Source organism: Etheostoma cragini, chromosome 15 (assembly GCF_013103735.1).
Source record: "Etheostoma cragini isolate CJK2018 chromosome 15, CSU_Ecrag_1.0, whole genome shotgun sequence".
Taxonomy (NCBI): Eukaryota; Metazoa; Chordata; class Actinopteri; order Perciformes; family Percidae; genus Etheostoma; species Etheostoma cragini.
Genome location: NC_048421.1, coordinates 3,561,079 through 3,579,819, shown reverse-complemented (window position 1 = coordinate 3,579,819; position 18,741 = coordinate 3,561,079). Strand labels below are relative to the sequence as shown.

At 45.5% G+C, this 18,741-nt stretch overlaps 2 protein-coding genes across 17 annotated transcripts in view; one reads left to right on the top strand and one right to left on the bottom strand.

Moving 5' to 3' along the window:
- Positions 1-4,590: 4,590 nt before the first annotated feature.
- Positions 4,591-10,686, top strand: cbx7a (chromobox homolog 7a). 2 transcript variants are annotated; one of them, XM_034894290.1, is made up of 6 exons: positions 4,591-4,847; positions 6,062-6,105; positions 6,310-6,375; positions 6,522-6,588; positions 7,056-7,353; positions 7,458-10,686. In XM_034894290.1, the coding sequence occupies exons 1-6, from the start codon at positions 4,779-4,781 to the stop codon at positions 8,015-8,017; spliced, it is 1,104 nt and encodes a 367-aa protein (XP_034750181.1). In that variant the 5' UTR covers positions 4,591-4,778; the 3' UTR covers positions 8,018-10,686. The 2 variants fall into 2 exon arrangements, with proteins under 2 accessions (XP_034750181.1, XP_034750180.1); XM_034894289.1 differs by having other exon boundaries at positions 7,056-7,371.
- Positions 10,687-13,583: 2,897 nt separating this feature from the next.
- Positions 13,584-18,741, bottom strand: part of ep300b (E1A binding protein p300 b) — a 34,026-nt gene continuing 28,868 nt past the window's right edge. For 10 of the 15 annotated variants that reach the window (XM_034894265.1, XM_034894271.1, XM_034894264.1 and 7 more), the window contains exons 29-32: positions 18,413-18,694; positions 16,050-18,269; positions 15,747-15,953; positions 13,584-15,716 (exon numbers count right to left, since the gene is read on the bottom strand). In XM_034894265.1, the coding sequence (XP_034750156.1) occupies positions 14,697-15,716; positions 15,747-15,953; positions 16,050-18,269; positions 18,413-18,694 (3,729 nt within the window). In that variant the 3' untranslated portion in view covers positions 13,584-14,696. The other 5 variants (XM_034894274.1, XM_034894278.1, XM_034894269.1 and 2 more) reach the window with 4 other exon arrangements.

Genomic DNA, 18,741 nt, shown 5'->3' with positions numbered 1-18,741 from the left:
TTAACTGGTATTGCTAACCGTGTTAAATATAATGGTTTTCCAACTTGTTACGGGAACGTGGTCAACTTTAGTGTGATGTCATTCCCATTTAATTTGGGGAATGACTTCAGAGTTGCGGCAGATGTGACGTTGTCATAAAATGACCCGCCACTACAAGTCCAACTACGTTTTTAAAAAACGACAGTCCCATACACCTAAAATTGCATTATCAATTGCTTGACAAGGCTAATGTATTTTCTCTTGGACATGCGCAGTGTAAACACGTGGTTAACGATGTGACAGACTGAATCCTGGAGTATCTCTTTAAGAGATGCAAACACCAGCGCGGTCCATGAACGACTGTCCTACCACAGAGAAAATACAGCCTTTATTTAGGAATATTACAACATCCTTAGTGATGAATTATGATGATTTAAATAAAACCCCAAAAATGGTCAGAAAAATAATCTGCAAAAGTTTTGATAATCAATTAATCATTTGTAAGTAATTTTTCATAACCAAAAATGACAAAAAAATATTGATTGCATCTTTTATTTATTATTATTTCTGGTTTTCTTTTTTTCTCAACATAAATCACATACATAAATTAAAGGCAGTACATGTAGGGACTTTAAAAATGCGTCCACAGGTGCCCATTTCTGTTTCAGTTTTTCTTGATATTCTTTATAATAAGAGCTCAATACAAGACAAAGTGACCTGGGAGTTTTGGACTTTCTTGCAAGGGAAATTTCAATCGTCAACTCTGGCTTTTGAAACATAAGAACATTATACTGTTTTCTGACATTTTATACACCAAACGATTATCAAATAATTGAGGAAATTATTGGAAGTTTAAATGATAATGAAAACAATCCTCTGTGGCCCGGTAGAAAGCCCATGATCACTACAAAAAGATTTCACTCTTCTTACTGTAACACCCCCGATGCTAGCTATCACTATGAGAATATCGTTGGATTATTTTAGGATTTTTGTAGGATTATTTAAAAAATCATCATCATCATTCAGCTTTTTGGTGGTCGCTGTAGAAACAGTTGCCATGACACCCAATGCCCGTAAGTGATGCAAGTGTTCCAGGTGCAGAGAGTGTGGACAGTGTGTGTGTGTGTTTGTGTGTGTGTTTGTGTGTGTATATGTATGTTTGTGTGTGTATGTGTGTGTGTGTGTGTATATATGTGTGTGTGTGTATATGTGTGTGTAGTTGCAGAGTTTTACTGTAAACTGATCCACACCAGCCTCAATGAAAGATAATAGGAAATTGGCTCTGGGCCTTTTTCCACTGTAGTCACTTTACCTTTGTGAGCTGTCCCCACCTCAGGGCTGGACGGGCAGGCCACACGTTCAGGTATGAAACTAGATATGTGTGTGTCACAGTGTCAGAGAGAGAGAGAGAGAGTGTGTGTGTGTGTGTGTGTGTGTGTCAGCATATTTTTAAGAATCCGTCCTCTAATGATAATAAATGTTGGCTGCAACATATCAGCGGTCATTATCGTCACTAAGATCTTTATCTGTGTTGTACTCCAACTTATTTCCAGCTCTCCTCTCTAAAGAGATGTTGCTTAGCATTCAGGATGTGAAACAGATTAAACGATTTCCTTCAGCGTTTAGCCGTTTAGTTCCATTTTTGGATCAAACACGGCTGGAGGGGTGAACATCTCCACCAGAGTGTAGCAAGGTTTCATTTCCATTGCAGATTCTGATCTTTTCTGCCTTTACTAGGCCTACTGTTACATAAAAATACATGAGCTCACACTCTGTTGCATGCTCAGGCTGGAGTTCAGTTATTTAACTTCACAACTGCCTGCCTCCTGATGGTTTCTATTGTTTGAGTGTATAACCATTGATTTTTGGATTTTTTATTATTATCATTACGTTTTTGTTTGCTTTTTACATTGTTACATTCATTTTAACTGTGTATTTAACTGAATGTTGCACTGCACAACACCTTGTAACCATGGTTTTGAAAGATACTTCATAAATAAAGTTGACTTACTTTTTCACTTGCGACTTCCTTTGACTGTATTTCACCTGTGAAAGAGAAGAAAGTCTTTACATCAATCATGGTATCAAAATCAGATTGATATATTGTTCTATTTGTTAATATCCTAAAGGAATACTTTGACTTTCTGGGTAAAATAAAGCGTATTTGCTTTCTGGAGGGAATTTAAGACTACAGCCAGCAGCCACTTAGCTTATCTTAGCATAGTTTAGAAACTAGCTTTGGCTACAAAAAAAAAAAAAAAAAAAACAGCGCTCATGCTATTTGTTGTTTGTCAACTATTTGTTGTTTAATCCACACAAAATGTGTAAAAGTAAACATTTGTTGTTTATTTCTTGGTAACTTTCTTAAAGGTGCAACATGTAATACTGACAGATAGTGTTTAAAGTAGTTCCTGCAGTACAAATTCAAAGTAGGCTACTGGAGAGAGTTGTCTCCCCCGCCCCCTCCTCCCAGGACTCAAAGTTCATGGAGGTTGCCAGGCTGAGACCACGGCGTCCACAGCAACGTTGCTAGGCGCTTGTCTCACATAGCCGGACATTAGCAGAGTAGCTAACGTTAGATGCTAGCTATGTTGAAAGTCATACAAGCCAGTGCTAACGCAGAGCGTTCCAACTGACAGACACACTTTCTTGCTTAGAAATAGCTACAGCAGGAACCGCTAAAAATGCAACAACCTCACTGTCCTCTCCACCTTAGAGACAGACAAACTTCCTCTGCTCAGAATTAGCTACAGCAGGAACCGCTAAAAATAACATTACCTTGCTGTCCTCTCCACCCGACTGAACATACTTTATTTTCTTAGAATTACGGCAACTATCGCTAAACACATTGCAAACTTACGGTCCTCCTGCTTTACAGTCTCACCTCTCTTTGTTTAAAGGTCCTACTGTATGGAAATGTCACTTCATGAGGTATGTTAACATTAATATGCATTCCCCCAGCCTGCCAATAGTCCCCCAGTGGCTAGAAATGGCGATAGGTGTAAAGTCCTGGGTATCCTGCTCTGCCTTTGAGAAAATTAAATCTCAGATGGGGCGATTTGGAATATTGCTCCTTATGAGGTCATAAGGGGCATAAACAATGTGGCAGTTGGTCAAGGCCAGATGCCCAACATCCATCTTGTAAACTGCCATGGCTTGCCTGGTTCTTCGGTAACGTTAGCAGGGTTAGCATGGCGGCATTAGCTAGCTCCAGTTGAATTAATTTCCAGGTTTTGTCTCAATTGTTTTTGCAAATAACAACTCGGGTACTGTAGATATATATTTCAATGTGAGTACGAGAATGTTGAAATTACATAAAATGTCCGTCCCTAGCAGCCGTGATAAATTTTCTTGAATCTAATGCTTACCTGTTCAGGGGGAAATTAGCCAACTCTGCATCCTTTTAGACTCTAAACTGTCTCAATCTTTCAAATACAAGCTCCAATATTTACCCGGGTTTGTTATGTCTGGTAGAAAAAATCTACGTGTATCCTGTTTACTTTGTTGAGTGCTTTCATGGTTTTCCTAACTTTACAGCGCGCTAAGTTTACGTTGGTACATGCAAACCCGGCCTGGCTGTCGAACTGGGCAGTTGATACCAACACACAGGCCAAATCAGAAATTCTGTCACAGAACGGAAATTTCAAAAGGAGGAAATACTGGCGTTAGCATAGTTGTCAGAAAAGATAGGATTTCAACTTAGCATGTTTCGTTAATATCTGATGATACATTGGGGTAATTTTTGGATTTATTACAGTAAATAAATTACATATTGGACCTTTAAGTCTCCACTAGTTGCATGGCAACTGCTCCCAGCCAAGAAACAGACTGGCACATAACTCCATATAACATGTTAATTAGTGAGCTTTTAGAGGTGCTTGTAGGTGGATTTTGTAACATTTAGAAAGAGCCGGGCTAGCTGTTTCCAGTGCTAACACTGCTGGCTCCAGCTAACCACACAGATGTTAGAATGGTATTGAGCTTCTTATCTAACTCTCCGCATTATTTGGAATATGTTTATTTCCCAAAATATTTGTTTTAAAGTTGAAATAATATGTAAAAGTTTGACAAGGAATGAAATAAATAAAAAAATGTCATGTCACGTTGGATTTTACTAAAAAGTCAGTTTTATAAAGTTTAGCCGCAAAATAAAGAAACAAATTCCAAGAGTGAACTGAGTGGAAGTTCCTTTGCATCTTAAATGGATGAATGGACGTATTAATGTCAAAAGGTTAGTGCAACAACTCATGTGCTTCTTCTGTTTTTTATAAAAACTTTAATATTTTTTAACAACTTCTCAATTTAAAAAAACACATACAGAATATGGTGCAAGTATAAAATGTACAAAAACACATAGGTCTACAAAATTCACTAATACGCTAATGAATTATTAGCCCCCCCGCCTCAACTTAAAAGCTTCACATAACCTTGTGGTTTGACCCCCAACACTTCTGTCCCTCTTCTGCACTCTGCTCCAATTTTGCTTGCGCGGCCACGGGCACGCACACTGGGGGCTCGGCCCTACGCAGTAGAAAGGCGGCGCGCTCGACTTAAAGCAGCGCGTTGTCCTGCTCTGTGTTGATGTGTCGCAGATTTAGCTAAAGTGAGGGAGGCAGGCAGCTGGAGTTTGGAGTCAGAGAAAAAGGCAGAGACTTCGCGCTCAAAGCAAGTGTTCACACCGGGACAGATGATTTCTCCCCCCTGTCCTCCGTAACGTAACTAGTTTTTATCTCAGCGCTTGGACAATACAACAAAGCCAGTTTACGACTTGTTTGGAGCGTGTGGAGCAGCGCGCGGAGATGGAGCTGTCATCAATAGGAGACCAAGTGTTTGCTGTTGAGTCAATAACAAAAAAGAGAGTGAGAAAGGTAAGAGGGACGACTAGAAATTACACTTCATATAACTTACATAACTTATTTGTCTGTGTATTTTTTGTATTGAACAGTGTGTTCCGTGTACTATCCGGTGTCCTCATTCACAACAAAACTAGGCTATCGTTGTCCACTTTCCCTTTAACGCTACGCACGAGAAATGTCCAGACTGGTCCGTTCTTATACCTGCGCCAAAGTTTAACATTGTTTCAAAGCCTGAGTCGCATCCTGTAACAGTATCCTGTCCAGCCGCTGAGATGCTGCAGCATGGACGTGTTTTGAAGGAGCCTACGCAGCTGTAGTAAAGATGGGAAAGGGGGTGTGTAGCTAGGCTATTCTGTAAACGGGTGTACGGACAGTGTGCGGGGAGCTGCGCAGTTGAATTAAGTTTCGCCAGCCAGCGGCTGAGCGCCGGTGTGAAACTGCTGTGTAATGTCAGTCACTGAATGCTGCGTAACGGGAAGCCATTCATTTTTACAGAGGATGAGATGTGGACTCGTAACAAATGAGAAATGAGCGACACACTGTCGTTTTTGACGCAGCACGTGCACACACAGTGTATTCTGTTAAAATAAATAAAAAGTGCAATGCGTATGCACTTTCATGTATGCTAGGCTAATATAGCTTGTTGTTGAAATGGTAAAACAAATATATCCTATTACCGGTGTCCTCATAAATAAACAGTTTCCCTCCACATGGGCTACAGGAGCATCCGGGGAGCGATACAGTTATTTTCCTCTGGAATGACGGCGAACCTTCTAGCAGCCTAGCTGGTTGAACGTTGCGCAACATCACGTTGTTTCCGCGTTCCCATGGCCCCACCTATCAGAGCCACCGGTGTAATGGTCAAGAGAGAGTCCGTGCATTGTTGAAACCAGCCGTGCGCGGTCACGTCACCGCGATGCGAGAGAAAAAAAAACTGCTGTTTGGAGGACGCCCAGCCCCGCTGTCATTGACGTCATTCCTCAGAAAAACAACATTTGAAAGGGAGAAAAAAATGTCCATGACCCTCCTTCCCTCTCTCTCTCCTCCCCTCCTCACTCCACACTTTAAAGGGACAGTCATCCTTATTTTCTACACTCAAAACACAGCAGCTTGTTTCTATACCACACTGGACCCGATTTAAAATACAAGTTGTGTAAATGTGTCCGACACTGCTGCCTATCCTCTGTAAGTGTAACACCCCCCCCTCCCCCTCTGTCTCTCCTCAGGGTAATGTGGAGTACCTACTGAAATGGCAGGGATGGCCACCAAAGTGAGTAAGCCTTGAATCATCATCCAGTGAGCTCATCCTTTCAATATAAACTCAGTAACCTCTCAAAAACTCAAAATATGTTACTTGATACCTGCACACCATGTCAAAGACAAAGAGACAAAGAGGATAGATAGATAGATAGATAGATAGATAGATAGATAGATAGATAGATTAATTTACTTATTTGAATGTGTGTGTTGGCAGGTACAGTACTTGGGAACCAGAGGAGAATATTTTAGACCCGCGTCTGGTCCTGGCCTATGAAGAGAAGTGAGTAATCTTGAAGAGCTTATTGTTTTATTCTTGCAAAGCACCTTTTGTGTGTTTTCTTTTTTTTCTCTCGCTCACAATCTCTTTGTCACTTTGTCTCTGTCCTCTCTCTGTCCCCTGTTTCTACCTCTCTCTCTCTCTCCCAGTCAGGAGAAGATCAGAGCTCTGGCCTATCGCAGGAAAGGTCTCAGACCCAGGAGGCTCGTCCTGCGGGTAGCGACACTTACCTTTCTTCTTGTCTCACAAGCCTTTGTTATACCTTTTCTCCATTAATGCTTGCTGCTCAGTGAGGACTCTTTTTTTTCACAGACAGTGTTCACGTTAACCCAGGAGATGATTGTTGGTAACACAACATCTCAAAATAAACCGTCAGAGAGGTGCTCTTTAACTTGGTCCATTTTGAGTACCTTTAAAACAAGAAGCGTCCAAATTGAAGCAGCAGAGATTGAGATATCTTCACTTTACAGTCCCTAGTACAGTATATGTCAAGCAAGGATTTGTTTACTTCTTTTTCCATACAATTTCTTTTTGTCACAAAGTTGTCAAGCAAACACGTTTTGTTTTGCCAATAAAAAGTACCCAGATGACAGAATTGTACCTGGGAACGTAATGTTGCTGTTGATTCAAAATGAATGCAGTAATGATTCATGTGTTAACCAGTCCCCTTTGCTCTGCACCAGAACATCTTTGCCATGGACCTCCGCAGTGCCAACAAGGTCTCGGAGAAGCCCCCCCCTCGATTGCGTCTCTCCCTCACCCGGTCCATGAGTACAGATGTGGACCAGGGTGAGCGGAGCAGCCTGTACCGTGGCTTAGCCAGGAGGAAGAGCAAGCAGAGGGTGTCCAAACGGGGGCCCCCGAGACCCTCAAACAAAACCACCTTTCCACTGAAGAAGATGGAGGAGCCCATTGAAGAGGACTGGGGCGTCACCAGCGAAGAAGAGAAGCATGAGTCTGAAAGCATTACCGAAGAGAGAAGTAAAGACAGTTTATATGGTTCGTTTGTCAAGTTATAATTCCACTAGATTGGTCATGACCGTTGACCTTTAAAAATAAACAAAATGTCTCTTTTTCTTCCTTAGGTCAGTCAGAGTGCAGCTCCCCACCCTTGCTTGAGCGACAGGATTTAGAGATGGACGTAGAGGAGAAGGTGGACGCCGACCTGCCAGCGGTAGGCACAGAAACATGGATTGACAGACCGGGTGGAGGGACATCTGAAACAAGACAGATCCAAACGTTTGCGTGCAGCCAATCAATAGACAGTGCCTCGGAGGCCATAACGGAAGATGTGGTTTCTGTCATCGACAGATCAGACTGGGACATAGGTGAGGAGAGCGTGGAGTCAGACGGATTAGAGATTAGATTAGAGAGCAGTGTGTGTCAGAGCAGCAACACGACCTCGGTGATAGTGAGCGTTCAGGGGAGCAGCGAGACAGCATGTGAGTGCTCCCCTACTGAGGCAAGGAAGGAGGAAGTGAGTGACGACAATCCAAGTGTTACCAAGACAGCACCAGGCAGCCAGACTCCTGCCGTTGCAGCAGAACAACCCGGGAACGTGATTTCCACCGACGTGACTATCAACTCTCTGACGGTGACTATTAAAGAAGCGGTTGTGGCTGAAGGCTTCTTTAAGGGATATTGAATAATGAGAAAGAGATGAAGAGAGATCACAATAACCAGAATTAGATCAGCCACTCATTTTATACATGTAAAGGATGTGTATATTGGGTAATTCCATCTATTTTAATCTGATTATCCTGGGCCGGGTCACGGGGCAGCATGCTATAAGCAAAACATTGCTGACATCCCTGTGGCCAGCAACGTTTTGCAGCTCTTTCTGGGTAACGCTGTGGTGTTCCCAGGCAAAATTAAATATATAATTTCTCACGATATAGAAATTACATATTACCTTTTATCAGTAGGACGGGCTTGGAAAACCTCTAATGGTGTGTTCACACCAAACTCCAAAAAAACTTTTCAAGTAGCGTGATTGCAATTGTGAATGACAAAGTCGAGCAAAGAGGCAAAGAGAAGCAATTTCGAGTCAGGCTGTTGCAAAAATCTAAGAGCGTTCAAACACTTGTGCATAGCGTAGCCCCAGTCCTTCCCAAAACCATTCAGAAAACAGAGCTGACAAAGCATAAATTCAGACTTTTTACAAATTGGTATTGTAATGTAGTTATTTTGGCGTACTTTTACTTTATTGCAATTAACCACAGCTAAATCTGTACCTCAAGTAGCGCTGGAAGCGGCAATCATCCAGATGCACTTCCTGCACACCGAGCTGTGTGTGCCTCCGGATGATGTTATGAACCCAGACACGATTTGGATTTCCAAAGTATCTGGGACTTCCACAACGGGTACAGAGCACCAAAGTGGTCATTTGGCCATGCTTGATGAGGGAGAGAAATGTTGTTGCCAACAGCCCTACACCAAAGTTCCCTTCACAGTTGGTACAGAACATTACGGGAGGCACACAGGAGGCATCCTAATCAGATGACCAAACCAACACATGTCTTTAGAAGTAGCAGCTCCCTGTTACCTCTGGATGTCTGGGAGGCTCCCCCTATCATAAAAGCTGAGTCCTTCCACCCTACAGAGGAAACTCATTTCACCTGCTTGTATCTGAGATGTAATTTGTTTCGGTCCCTAGCCGAAACTCATGACCAGGGCCACAGGGAGTCTGCAGACCCAGAATTCTGCAGATTTCCCGCAGATTTGAAACAAATGCAAAATTAAATAAAATAACAACTCTGAATGTTAACACATGACCACCTCAAGCAGAAAGACAGTTCGTTAAACTCTGCAGATTTTCCTTCTGGATCACCGATAAAAACTGTAAAAACATCCGCAGATTCCGTTTGGGTCTGCTCGTGACCATAGGTGAGGGTCCAAACGTAGATGGACTGGTAACGCTCGCATCATTGCTGACGCCGCATCAAGCCACCTGTCCATCTGTCCCTCTATTTTACCTTCACTCGTGAACCAGACCCCGAGATACTTGAAGCTCTTTGCTTGGGACAGTAACTCACTCCCAACCCAAAGGGAGCAATCGATTGTTCTGCAGAGAACCATGGCCTCAGACATTTACCGACTCTCATCCCAACTGCTTCACACGCCCTGCAAACCGCCCCAGTGCATGCTCGAGGTCACGGTCTAATGAAGCCAACGGAATCACATCATCTGCAAAAGGATATGAATAAGTCTTCCCCCCCCCCAAGTGTTCAAACTCTGCCTCCTCCTCAGAGGATGTGTTAGTCGGGTTCAGGAGTTCCTCAAAGTGCTCTTTTCACTACTCAACAATATCTCCAGTCCGGGTCCGCACTTCTCCTCCCCTGCTGAACACAGCCTTAGCCAAACTCTACTTTTCCTTCCTGAGTTGTTTAAAGGTTTTCTAGAACTTCCTTGAGGACAAGCAAAAGTCTTTCTCCATAGCCTTCCCAAACTTCTCTTTACTCCATGGTCTTAGCCCACCTGGCCAACCGGCTGCTGCAGGAGAACCCAGGCCTACCAAGCCGAAAGGCCTCCTTCTTTGGCTCAAAGTGTCATTAGGTTGCTGCCACAACAGGCACAGACAAACTTCTGACCACAACACAGCATCCGCTGCCACAATGGATGTTTTGAACATGGTCCACTCAAATCCCCTGTCTTCAACATCCCCGAGATGCACAACAAATTCTTCTGGTGGCAGGAGTTAAAGAGCTGGTGGACAGGAGCCTCCGCCAGTCGTTCTCACTTCATCCTCACCACACGTTTGGCCCAGCCCGTCTCCAGGGGTTTGGTTCCAGAAACAGTGCAAATATATCTCGCTGATATGGCTCCGTCTCCCGGACCAGCTCTGGATCCTTCCTAGCCAGAGAGGGAGATGTTTCATGGTCCCTATAGATCCAATCTGCAATGCCAGGGGTCAGAACACCGAGGTTCCCACCTTTGCCTGCCGCTCGGCTCACAATGCAGCCAACCCCAATGCCTATCCCTGCGTGTGGTGGGACCCCAGGGTGGCAGCTCCACGTTGTTCTTGATGATGTGCCTGGCCGAGCCCATAGGTCAAGAACCTATAGGTAATTCCACGTGTTTACAAAGCTACACTCATTTCCTACTGAGTTCAAGAAGACATTGTTGCCTTTGAATAATTAATGAGTGGTAATTTTATCATTGTGGCTCATGCATTAGACGTGATAGGAAGCCTGCGGCCCCAAAAAGTGTCCTCGACTCATCCATTGCAATCCAGAGGACTAAATGGATCTCCATGGCAGCTTTCATTCCTGGGGTCACCGGGTTCTCTGAGAGGTGGAGACAGATGCTGAGACAGATGCTGAGACAACCACATTACTACTTCCATGCAGCTACTTTCTCCAGTCATCCTCCAGCCAGACATACTCAAATCTGTTCTTGGGGCCTGTTTCAGTCGCTCCCTTTTCTTGATAATGTTTTGTAAAGATATTATTCTTTTTCAGTATTTGCACAGTATTTAGTTACTGCATGCCCTGTCAGTGTGTGCCACACATGCACATATCCCTGTCCTGTGGTTTGTTGAGGTCTATTTCTGTCACACACACACAAAAATAAAACAAAGCAAGAATTAATGCCTGCCGCTTAGATTCTAAGTTCTGCATTTCAAGGAGGCTGGATGCACAAAAAGAAGTACACAGTTGTGTTTGTTGTCTGTCTTACTGTCCTTTTACTTTTCAAGTATGAAATGCTACCTGGTTCTATTTTTGTATTACCAATTGTTAGTCTTCTCTTTTCACTAGCCTTTGTGCATTTCAAAAGAGGAGATATCAGTTTACACCGCTGATGTTATGTCGTGTACAAATGGAAGCAAATGTACGTTAGGTCAGACTGTAGTGAGATATTATTTATTGCATGCCACTTGTATAAGCTAAACTAAATTATGTCACTTATGTGTCTTTCTCTGACAAATATGAACTGTCAAACATGTCTTCTCTCTAAAAATTGATTTTTATTTTGCATTTCCAATAAAGATGTACTAAATAAACTATCTTCTGGAGCATATTTATAATTATGTGGTACAGCAAGTACCTCTTATGGACAAGTTGAGGATACCTCACATCGAGGGGAAACCTCACAGCACAACTTCAAGACAGTTTTCCTTCAAAAAGACATATCTTGTGTAGTTATTTTCCTTCCTGGAGTACTAAAAGCATTAAAGCAGTCCTGAAATTCAAATGCTTTTTGTGCAACCCAGTTGGACTTGCTTTAAAGATTTGTTTTGTGGTGAACAGAGCCCCAAATCCTAAAGTCACCTCTTGAAACACACGGTAGCCCAGTTTTGTTAATGTATTTCTTTTAAAAAAGGGTAAAGTTGAGCACCTTAGTATCTTTAAAGTGCCCATATAATGAAAACAAATTATTTTGTATCTCTGGGGCTTCCACACGCAAACAAACTTGAAAAAAAAACTATCCATGCTGTTTTGAGTGAGAAACGGTTTCTGAATGTCCTCTGGCTTCAGTCTCCGGGTGAGCTGTTCAAAATCTGCACGGCTTTCTACGTCACTAGCCGAGACGAGGTGGCTAACCGTAGCACTTGCTAGCGCTAGCATGCTAGCTCGTTCTCAATGGCAAAACACTGCTACAACACACACTAGTTGACCATAATCTTGAAAAAGAACTTGTCCCTGTTCTGCAGGTATTCCAGCGGCCCTTGTTTAGAAGAAGTCTCCCAGCTAATCCTGCCTTGGACTGATCAAAGTTGGAGAAAGAGTTATCTAGCTGATGTGATCTTACCTAGCTACTGCACATGTGCGACTCCCAACAAAGATAGTATAGAAGTTAGATGTCTCACTCTGTAGCTAAACAGAGACCTAAACACAGGGTGAAAACAGGATCTACAGCAATATGCAGTAAAACAAAAATATGGTGTTTTTGAAAATGAAACCATGTAAACCTATTCTGATACAACCTCAAAATACAATTATGAACTGGAAAATGAGCATAATTTGGGCACTTTAAAGTGTAATTTTACTGAATTGAGTTTTATTGAAGCAGCAGGTACTGCCCCCGAATGGGCAAAACGTGTTATCCATCCACTATTACTGCTTTGATGGAGAACAATCGTACTGCCATGTGCCACCACTAGAGGACGTGTTGCTTTCAGAAAAGACAAATTACTGTAAGTAACTCCTTCAAGTTAATACTCTCTGAATCATAGGCTCAGTATGCCTGAAGTGCAGCAGCGGAAGTGGGAGGGGGGGGTACACACGAACAAGAAACATCATTTAGAAGACATGCAGTTTCTTATTCAACCACCTAAAGTTTACCAACTGTGAATTTGAAAAAATGTGGTTGAGCTGGAAAAGAAAATAATAACAGGTTATAATATGAAATCACAAGATCAGCGAGCATCATGTCAGTGCTGGCATTTACTTTTCCCTGCTCTCCAGCTGTAATCTCAATCACAGAGATCTAACTCCAAGGACCATGTACTGTATATAATGGGGCTTTTGTTTTTCAAACTTAGCTTGACGGCAACTAATGACATTTTCTGACTGAATAAATACAGTGTATTTGCAGATGTTTAACTGTTTTCCACAAACAAAAAACAGGTTAACATCACTAAAAAGTTAATTACACTTGTTTTAAGTCATGATATAACAAAGTACGGTATTATAAAGTATGTGCCACTACATAATGTAAGACTGTTTCTGTCGCTGTAGGAATAACGACTCAAGTTTTACTGTAATTCAATAAACGGCCTGGCCGTTGACAGGTTTTGATCTGATCCAGAACAGGTTAGCTGTGCCGAATCGTCAAGGTGATCTACTTCAATTAAAAGGGAACCAGCTTTATGATGCTGGAGAAACAGAGCTTAGGCCAAAGGGCAGCTGAATAAACAACTGTGACTTTGAGATACAGGGTCCCAGGGTCTCTTAAAAAGTTAGACCCCTTATTCCACTCATATTCATCGAATACACACAGCCACATGCAGGACGCATCACTGTTGGTAATTTTCATTTTATTATAAAAAAAAACAGTATTTGAATCCACAGTTTGTGTTTCCTTTGTACAGTAAAAAATATTAAATTAAACTCCCAAAGTTCTTAGCAGAAAGATAAAGAGGATGGAGTTTGATGGGAGGGAGAGCAACTTCCTCCAGAAGAGGAAGAGGAGGGGGTAGGGAATTTAAAGTCCAAGGGGAGCAGCAAAGGGGACGAGGCAGAAAGAGACAGAGACAGACTGCTTATATCTCCTCTTTTCCGTGCAACACAGTTCATTTGGATCAAAATCCTCTGTTTATGCCAAACAGCGGAATGCTAAAAACACTAAAGGAGCCCACCCCACCCATTTTTTCACATCCCAGCCCATGTACTCAAAATGTTTCAGGCACACAGGTATGCACCCCCCTCCCCAAGCCTCCACTGATCCATATTAAGGGTCTTTAAAGGAAGGAGTGCACACACATTCGAGGGAGAGGGCTTGCATGTTTGCGAGGGAGGAGTCCCGTCCAGCGTGACCGATGTCCAATACAGAAGCTGGTTGGGACGTCACAATGTCCGTTCAACATGTCAAACGCATAGCAGACCCCCCCCCCAACCACTGCAATAAAACACTGACATTTAATTATTCCCACCTGGGCAGACCCAACTAAAGACACCCAAAGTGAAATGAAATATCCACTACCCCCATCATAACAGTCATAACAAAAATATATTTCTATACGAATTGTAGCAGTCTCAGGGAACATAACACCCCCACCCCCCAAAAAGAAAAAAATAAATAAAGCAAACTCAAATATTAAAAAAAAATGGATATGCATCATGTTTGGATTTACATTAATAATCATCTACATCACTCTGCAAAACAGAAAGAGACAGACAGATTGAATGATGGGATAATGAAACCGATAAAAAAAGTTCTTTGCATTAAATCATTTCATCTTTAATCCTTGACCACTTTTAAAATTTTAAAAACATTTCTTAAAAAAAGTACTCCTATTTACCCCCAAAACCCCGAAAATATCACCTTTCTTGTATTCAGCAAGAGGTGGGGGTGAGGGAGGAGGGGTGCTAGAGAAACCATCCCCCTCTTTGTCCACAATTGGCAAAAAAATATATTAACAGCAATAACTTACAATTCATTTATTCTAATTTATTTAACGACTGCTTGATTTATTGTTCATCTCCCATAGGAAGGTCAGTTCAATGCATCTTTGTTGAGAACATTTTAAATAACATGTTATAATTGTATAAAAAAAGAAAGGCTAAGTAATAACAATAACACTGTCCTGGGTGAGTGCAGTTTGTGCGAAGAATCACAGAGCTTCAGAGTTTCAGCTCAACTTGACACGTTAAGTAGAATTCCTACATGAGGTCTAAAGAGTTGTGATTCATATTCTGGCCAAGCGGGTCCTGACTGTTGCCCCCCGGCCCATGTAGACCAGCCATGCCACTCAGCTGAGATAGCATGCCGTTCTGGTCCGACCCAAACTGCTCCATAGAGTTCTGTTGCTGCTGTTGCTGCTGCTGCTGGCTCGTTGGCTGTGGAGGGACCACCATGCCCGGGTGGTGCTGGTTCAGGTGGCCTGGGTGTGGGGAACCCGTCTGCATCTGAGGGGAGATGTGATGTGGGGAGGGCTGGGGCTGCATGCGTGGGGATGGGCTGGAGTGTGGCGGCTGGGACTGGGGTCTGGGTGAAGGTTGTGGGGATCGCACCTGGTTAGCTAGCGATGTGGACAGGTGTTGGTGTGGGTGTGGGGACTGGGCCATCTGCTGTGGCTGCTGAGGGCTCATGGGATTACTGTGATGGGCTGGTGACCCCCCAGGGCCCAGATGATGATGATGCTGCTGCTGCTGCTGCTGCTGTTGTTGCTGCTGTTGTTGCTGCTGCTGTTGTTGTTGTTGTTGTTGCTGGAGCTGCTGCTGCTGCTGCTGCTGCTGCAGCCTCTGGTGGATGGCCTGTTGGAGCAGCGCCTGAGAAGATGGAGGTGGGGGGCCACTTTGAGTGGGCTGAGGGCCCTGGGGTGGCTGCTGAGGACCTCCTACACCTGGCCCTGCATCACCCCCTGGCAGCCCAGCCATGGCATTCTGCTGCTGCATCTGGAGGTGGTGCTGGTGTTGGAGCCTCTGCTGTAGTGCAGCTGTGACCTGCTGCTGCGTCACTGACCCAGGGTAACCCTGCCCCTGCTGGCCTGGGGGGCCACCAGGCTGCTGGGGGCCATGAGGTGGACCTCCAGGTGGTCCCTGTCCCACGGCAGGAGGCTGCATTCCAGGCTGTCCCATGTAGCTTTGCCCCTGTGGTGGCTGTGGCTGCTGGAACTGACCATGACTTACTCCCATTTGCTGCTGCTGTTGTTGTTGCTGCTGCTGCTGCTGCTGCTGCTGCTGCTGTTGTTGTTGCTGCTGCTGTTGTTGTTGAAGATGCCGTCTCAGCAGCAGCTCTCTAAACTGGGGACTGTTGATTCCCATCTGTGGCCCCTGGCCCTGCATAACTCCGCCTCCTCCGCCTCCCCCTCCCCCTTGCTGCTGCTGCTGCTGCTGCTGTTGTTGTTGCTGCTGTTGTTGCCGCTGCTGCTGGAGAGCTGCCACTTGCTGCTGTTGTAAACTGCTGAGAAGCGGCCTCTGCTGTTGTTGTTGTTGTTGTTGTTGTTGTTGTTGTAACTGTTGTTGCTGCTGGTGCTGCTGCTGCTGTTGTTGTTGTAACTGCTGTTGTTGTAACTGCTGTTGCTGTAACTGTTGCTGTTGTAGCTGTTGTTGCTGCTGCTGCTGCTGCTGTAGCTGCTGCTGTTGTTGTATCTGCTGCTGCTGCTGAACTTGCTGTAACTGGGCCATAGTGGGCATGTTGACATTTGTCCCTCCCTGACCACCCATATGCATCCCTGGCTGGCCGCCCCCAGTAGCATTCATGTTCACCTGTGGGCCCCCTCCTGCCATAACATTACCAACAGGACCCCCTGTGGGACCAGCACCCCCAGGTACACCACCTGGTCCCCCCTGAACCCCCTTGTATTTTGATGCTCTCTGCTTGATAAAAGCAGCCATGAGCTGTGGGTTAGATCGCAAGATGTTGAGGACTTGCTGTTGTTGGAGTGGTGAGCTAGGCGAGCGGAGAGTCCGTAACAGCTCCTGCAGGGCTGCCTGGGGGATGTTCCCACCGGCAACACCCGCCCCGGGGACACCAGCAACTCCAGGGACAGCTCCTCCTGGGATCCCACCACCACCACCACCAGCACCTTGCTGTTGTACCATATTCATCAAGGCAGCATGGCCCTGAGCTTGTTGCTGCTGTTGTTGTTGTTGTTGTTGTTGCTGCTGCTGTTGTTGCTGCTGCTGCTGCTGCTGCTGTTGTTGTTGTTGTTGTTGCTGCTGTTGTTGTTGCTGTTGTTGTTGTTGCATTTGCTGCTGTTGTTGAGCTGCCATCATGGCTGGATGGCTCATTTGGTTCATCATAGTTTGCCGCTGCTGAGGTGGCATCCCCTGGCCTGACCACTGCTGCTGCTGCTGAGGGTTTTGATGTGGAACACCCATCCTCTGCTGTTGAAGCTGTACTTGAGGGGGCAGATGGCCCTGGGGCAGGTTACCCTGTTGAGGGGGTTGCTGCATGGACCCACCAGCACCAACCATCATCCCTGGTGAAGCACCTTGTTGTTGATCCATGTGGGCCCGGGAAGCTGTCACTGCTGCTTGGGTCTGTGGAGCCATACCCTGGGTTCCAACCATCCCTGGAGCCCCTGGGTGCCCCATGCCCATCTGTTGACCCTGACCCTGTTGGTGGTGAGGGTGAGGAGGCATCAAGCCAGCAGCTGCCTGAGCTGCTTGTCTCTGAAGAGCCATCTTCCTCTGAGCATCGGCTACCTGTTGGATCTTCATGGCAATTTCTACTGCTGCCGGTGGAGGGCCAGAGGGGGGCTGCTGCTGCTGCGAAAGGGACGACTGGCCCTGGGCCTGGCTCAGAGGCTGTTGACCCCCAACACTCCCACCAAGCTGCTGCTGGGGAGGTGTTGCAGAGCCAAGGACCGGTTTGCCCTGGGACTGATGGATTGGGGATGAGCCTGGGGGTCTGCTGGCATATGGAGGCAAATTGTTGGGGTGCTGATGGAGTTGTTGGGGGTTGGTCCCAGCTCCAATTTGCTGCTGCTGGCCCTGAGGAAGCATCTGCTGCTGATGTTGGGGAGAGCTCATTATCCCCCCAGCCACACCTCCTCCACCAGCCATCTGCTGGAACTGGTGGTGAAGGGGGTGTTGAGAAGGCATGGCACTTTGTGGGGGCATTCCAACCAGCTGCTGCTGCTGCTGCTGCTGCTGAACTCCAGATCCAGAGCCCATTCCCTGCTGCGTGACTGGAGGCATGGTCTGAGTTGGAGTCTGGGGTGTTGGGGGTTGGGTTCCACCAGAGGTTGGGGTACTGGGTGCCGTGGTACCATTGTTCCCTGGTGATGGAAGTCCTACAACAGGTCCTCCCGGTGGCCCTCCGGCTGCCTGCCCCACCCTCTGCATGCTGGCCATCCTCCTCCGTAACATCTGGGCCTGCTGGAGCCTGTGCTGCAGCTGCTGCTGCCGGAGCTTTTGCTTGATGTTTAGACAAAACGGGACGGGACATTTGTTCTCCTGACAGTGTTTGGCATGGTAGCAGCAAAGAGCAATGAGCTGCTTGCAAATAGGACAGCCGCCATTTGTCTTGCGCTTGCAGCCTTTTGTGTGCTGAACAACGCGCTTCATCTTCTGGCAGGACGGCAGGGAGCAGTTGGCGTTGCGGCACTGGCACGCGTGGACCAGCGACTGGATGCAGCGCTGGATGCTGAGACGACGAGAGTCTCCGGGGCTCTGGGTAGCTGCTGCTGCCTGATTGTTGCTGTCATCGTCCAGTCCAAGCCCCAGCTTATCCATCTTGTGCTCATGACCTTTAGTGTTGTAGCAGGTGATGCACAAGTCATAGTCCTGGAGAAAGAAAGGAAAAACAGAGAGATGGGGACAATAAATTAGAACCCTAGCCCTGGATTAATTGATACACTTTAATCTTTCATGTGAAGCTAAGTGTTATGAACAAAATTATGTGCAGTTCTTTCTTAAATCTTTCTCACCTCGCAGACAGTGCAGTGGAAGCGGGTTTCCACGTGGTGTTTACACTCATTGCAGGTGTAGACGAAGCGATCCTGGCTCTGGTTGTGCAGCTCCACCAACATACACATGGTGCTCCACATGGCCCTCCTGAGAGAGCTGAACTCTAGGTGCTTGTCCCTGGCCAAAGTCAGGAAGGCGTCGCGGCCATCCATCAGGTCACAGGCCATGAGGGGGTCAGGGTCAGTGATGGGGGGCAGTGAGTTGGCAGTGGGGCAAGCAATGAGGCGGATGACAAAGAACACCTGGGAATTAAGAGTGGAGAGGATCAGCTTTAAGAAGTGTGGACCAG

What these genes read in the sequence shown, in the direction of transcription:
- cbx7a (XM_034894289.1), top strand. Translation starts at nt 4,779, where the DNA reads ATGGAGCTGTCATCAATAGGAGACCAAGTGTTTGCTGTTGAGTCAATA. An exon ending in CAAAAAAGAGAGTGAGAAAG is followed by an intron (nt 4,848 to 6,061) that starts GTAAGAGGGACG and finishes GTCTCTCCTCAG; the next exon opens with GGTAATGTGGAGTACCTACT. An exon ending in TGGCAGGGATGGCCACCAAA is followed by an intron (nt 6,106 to 6,309) that starts GTGAGTAAGCCT and finishes GTGTGTTGGCAG; the next exon opens with GTACAGTACTTGGGAACCAG.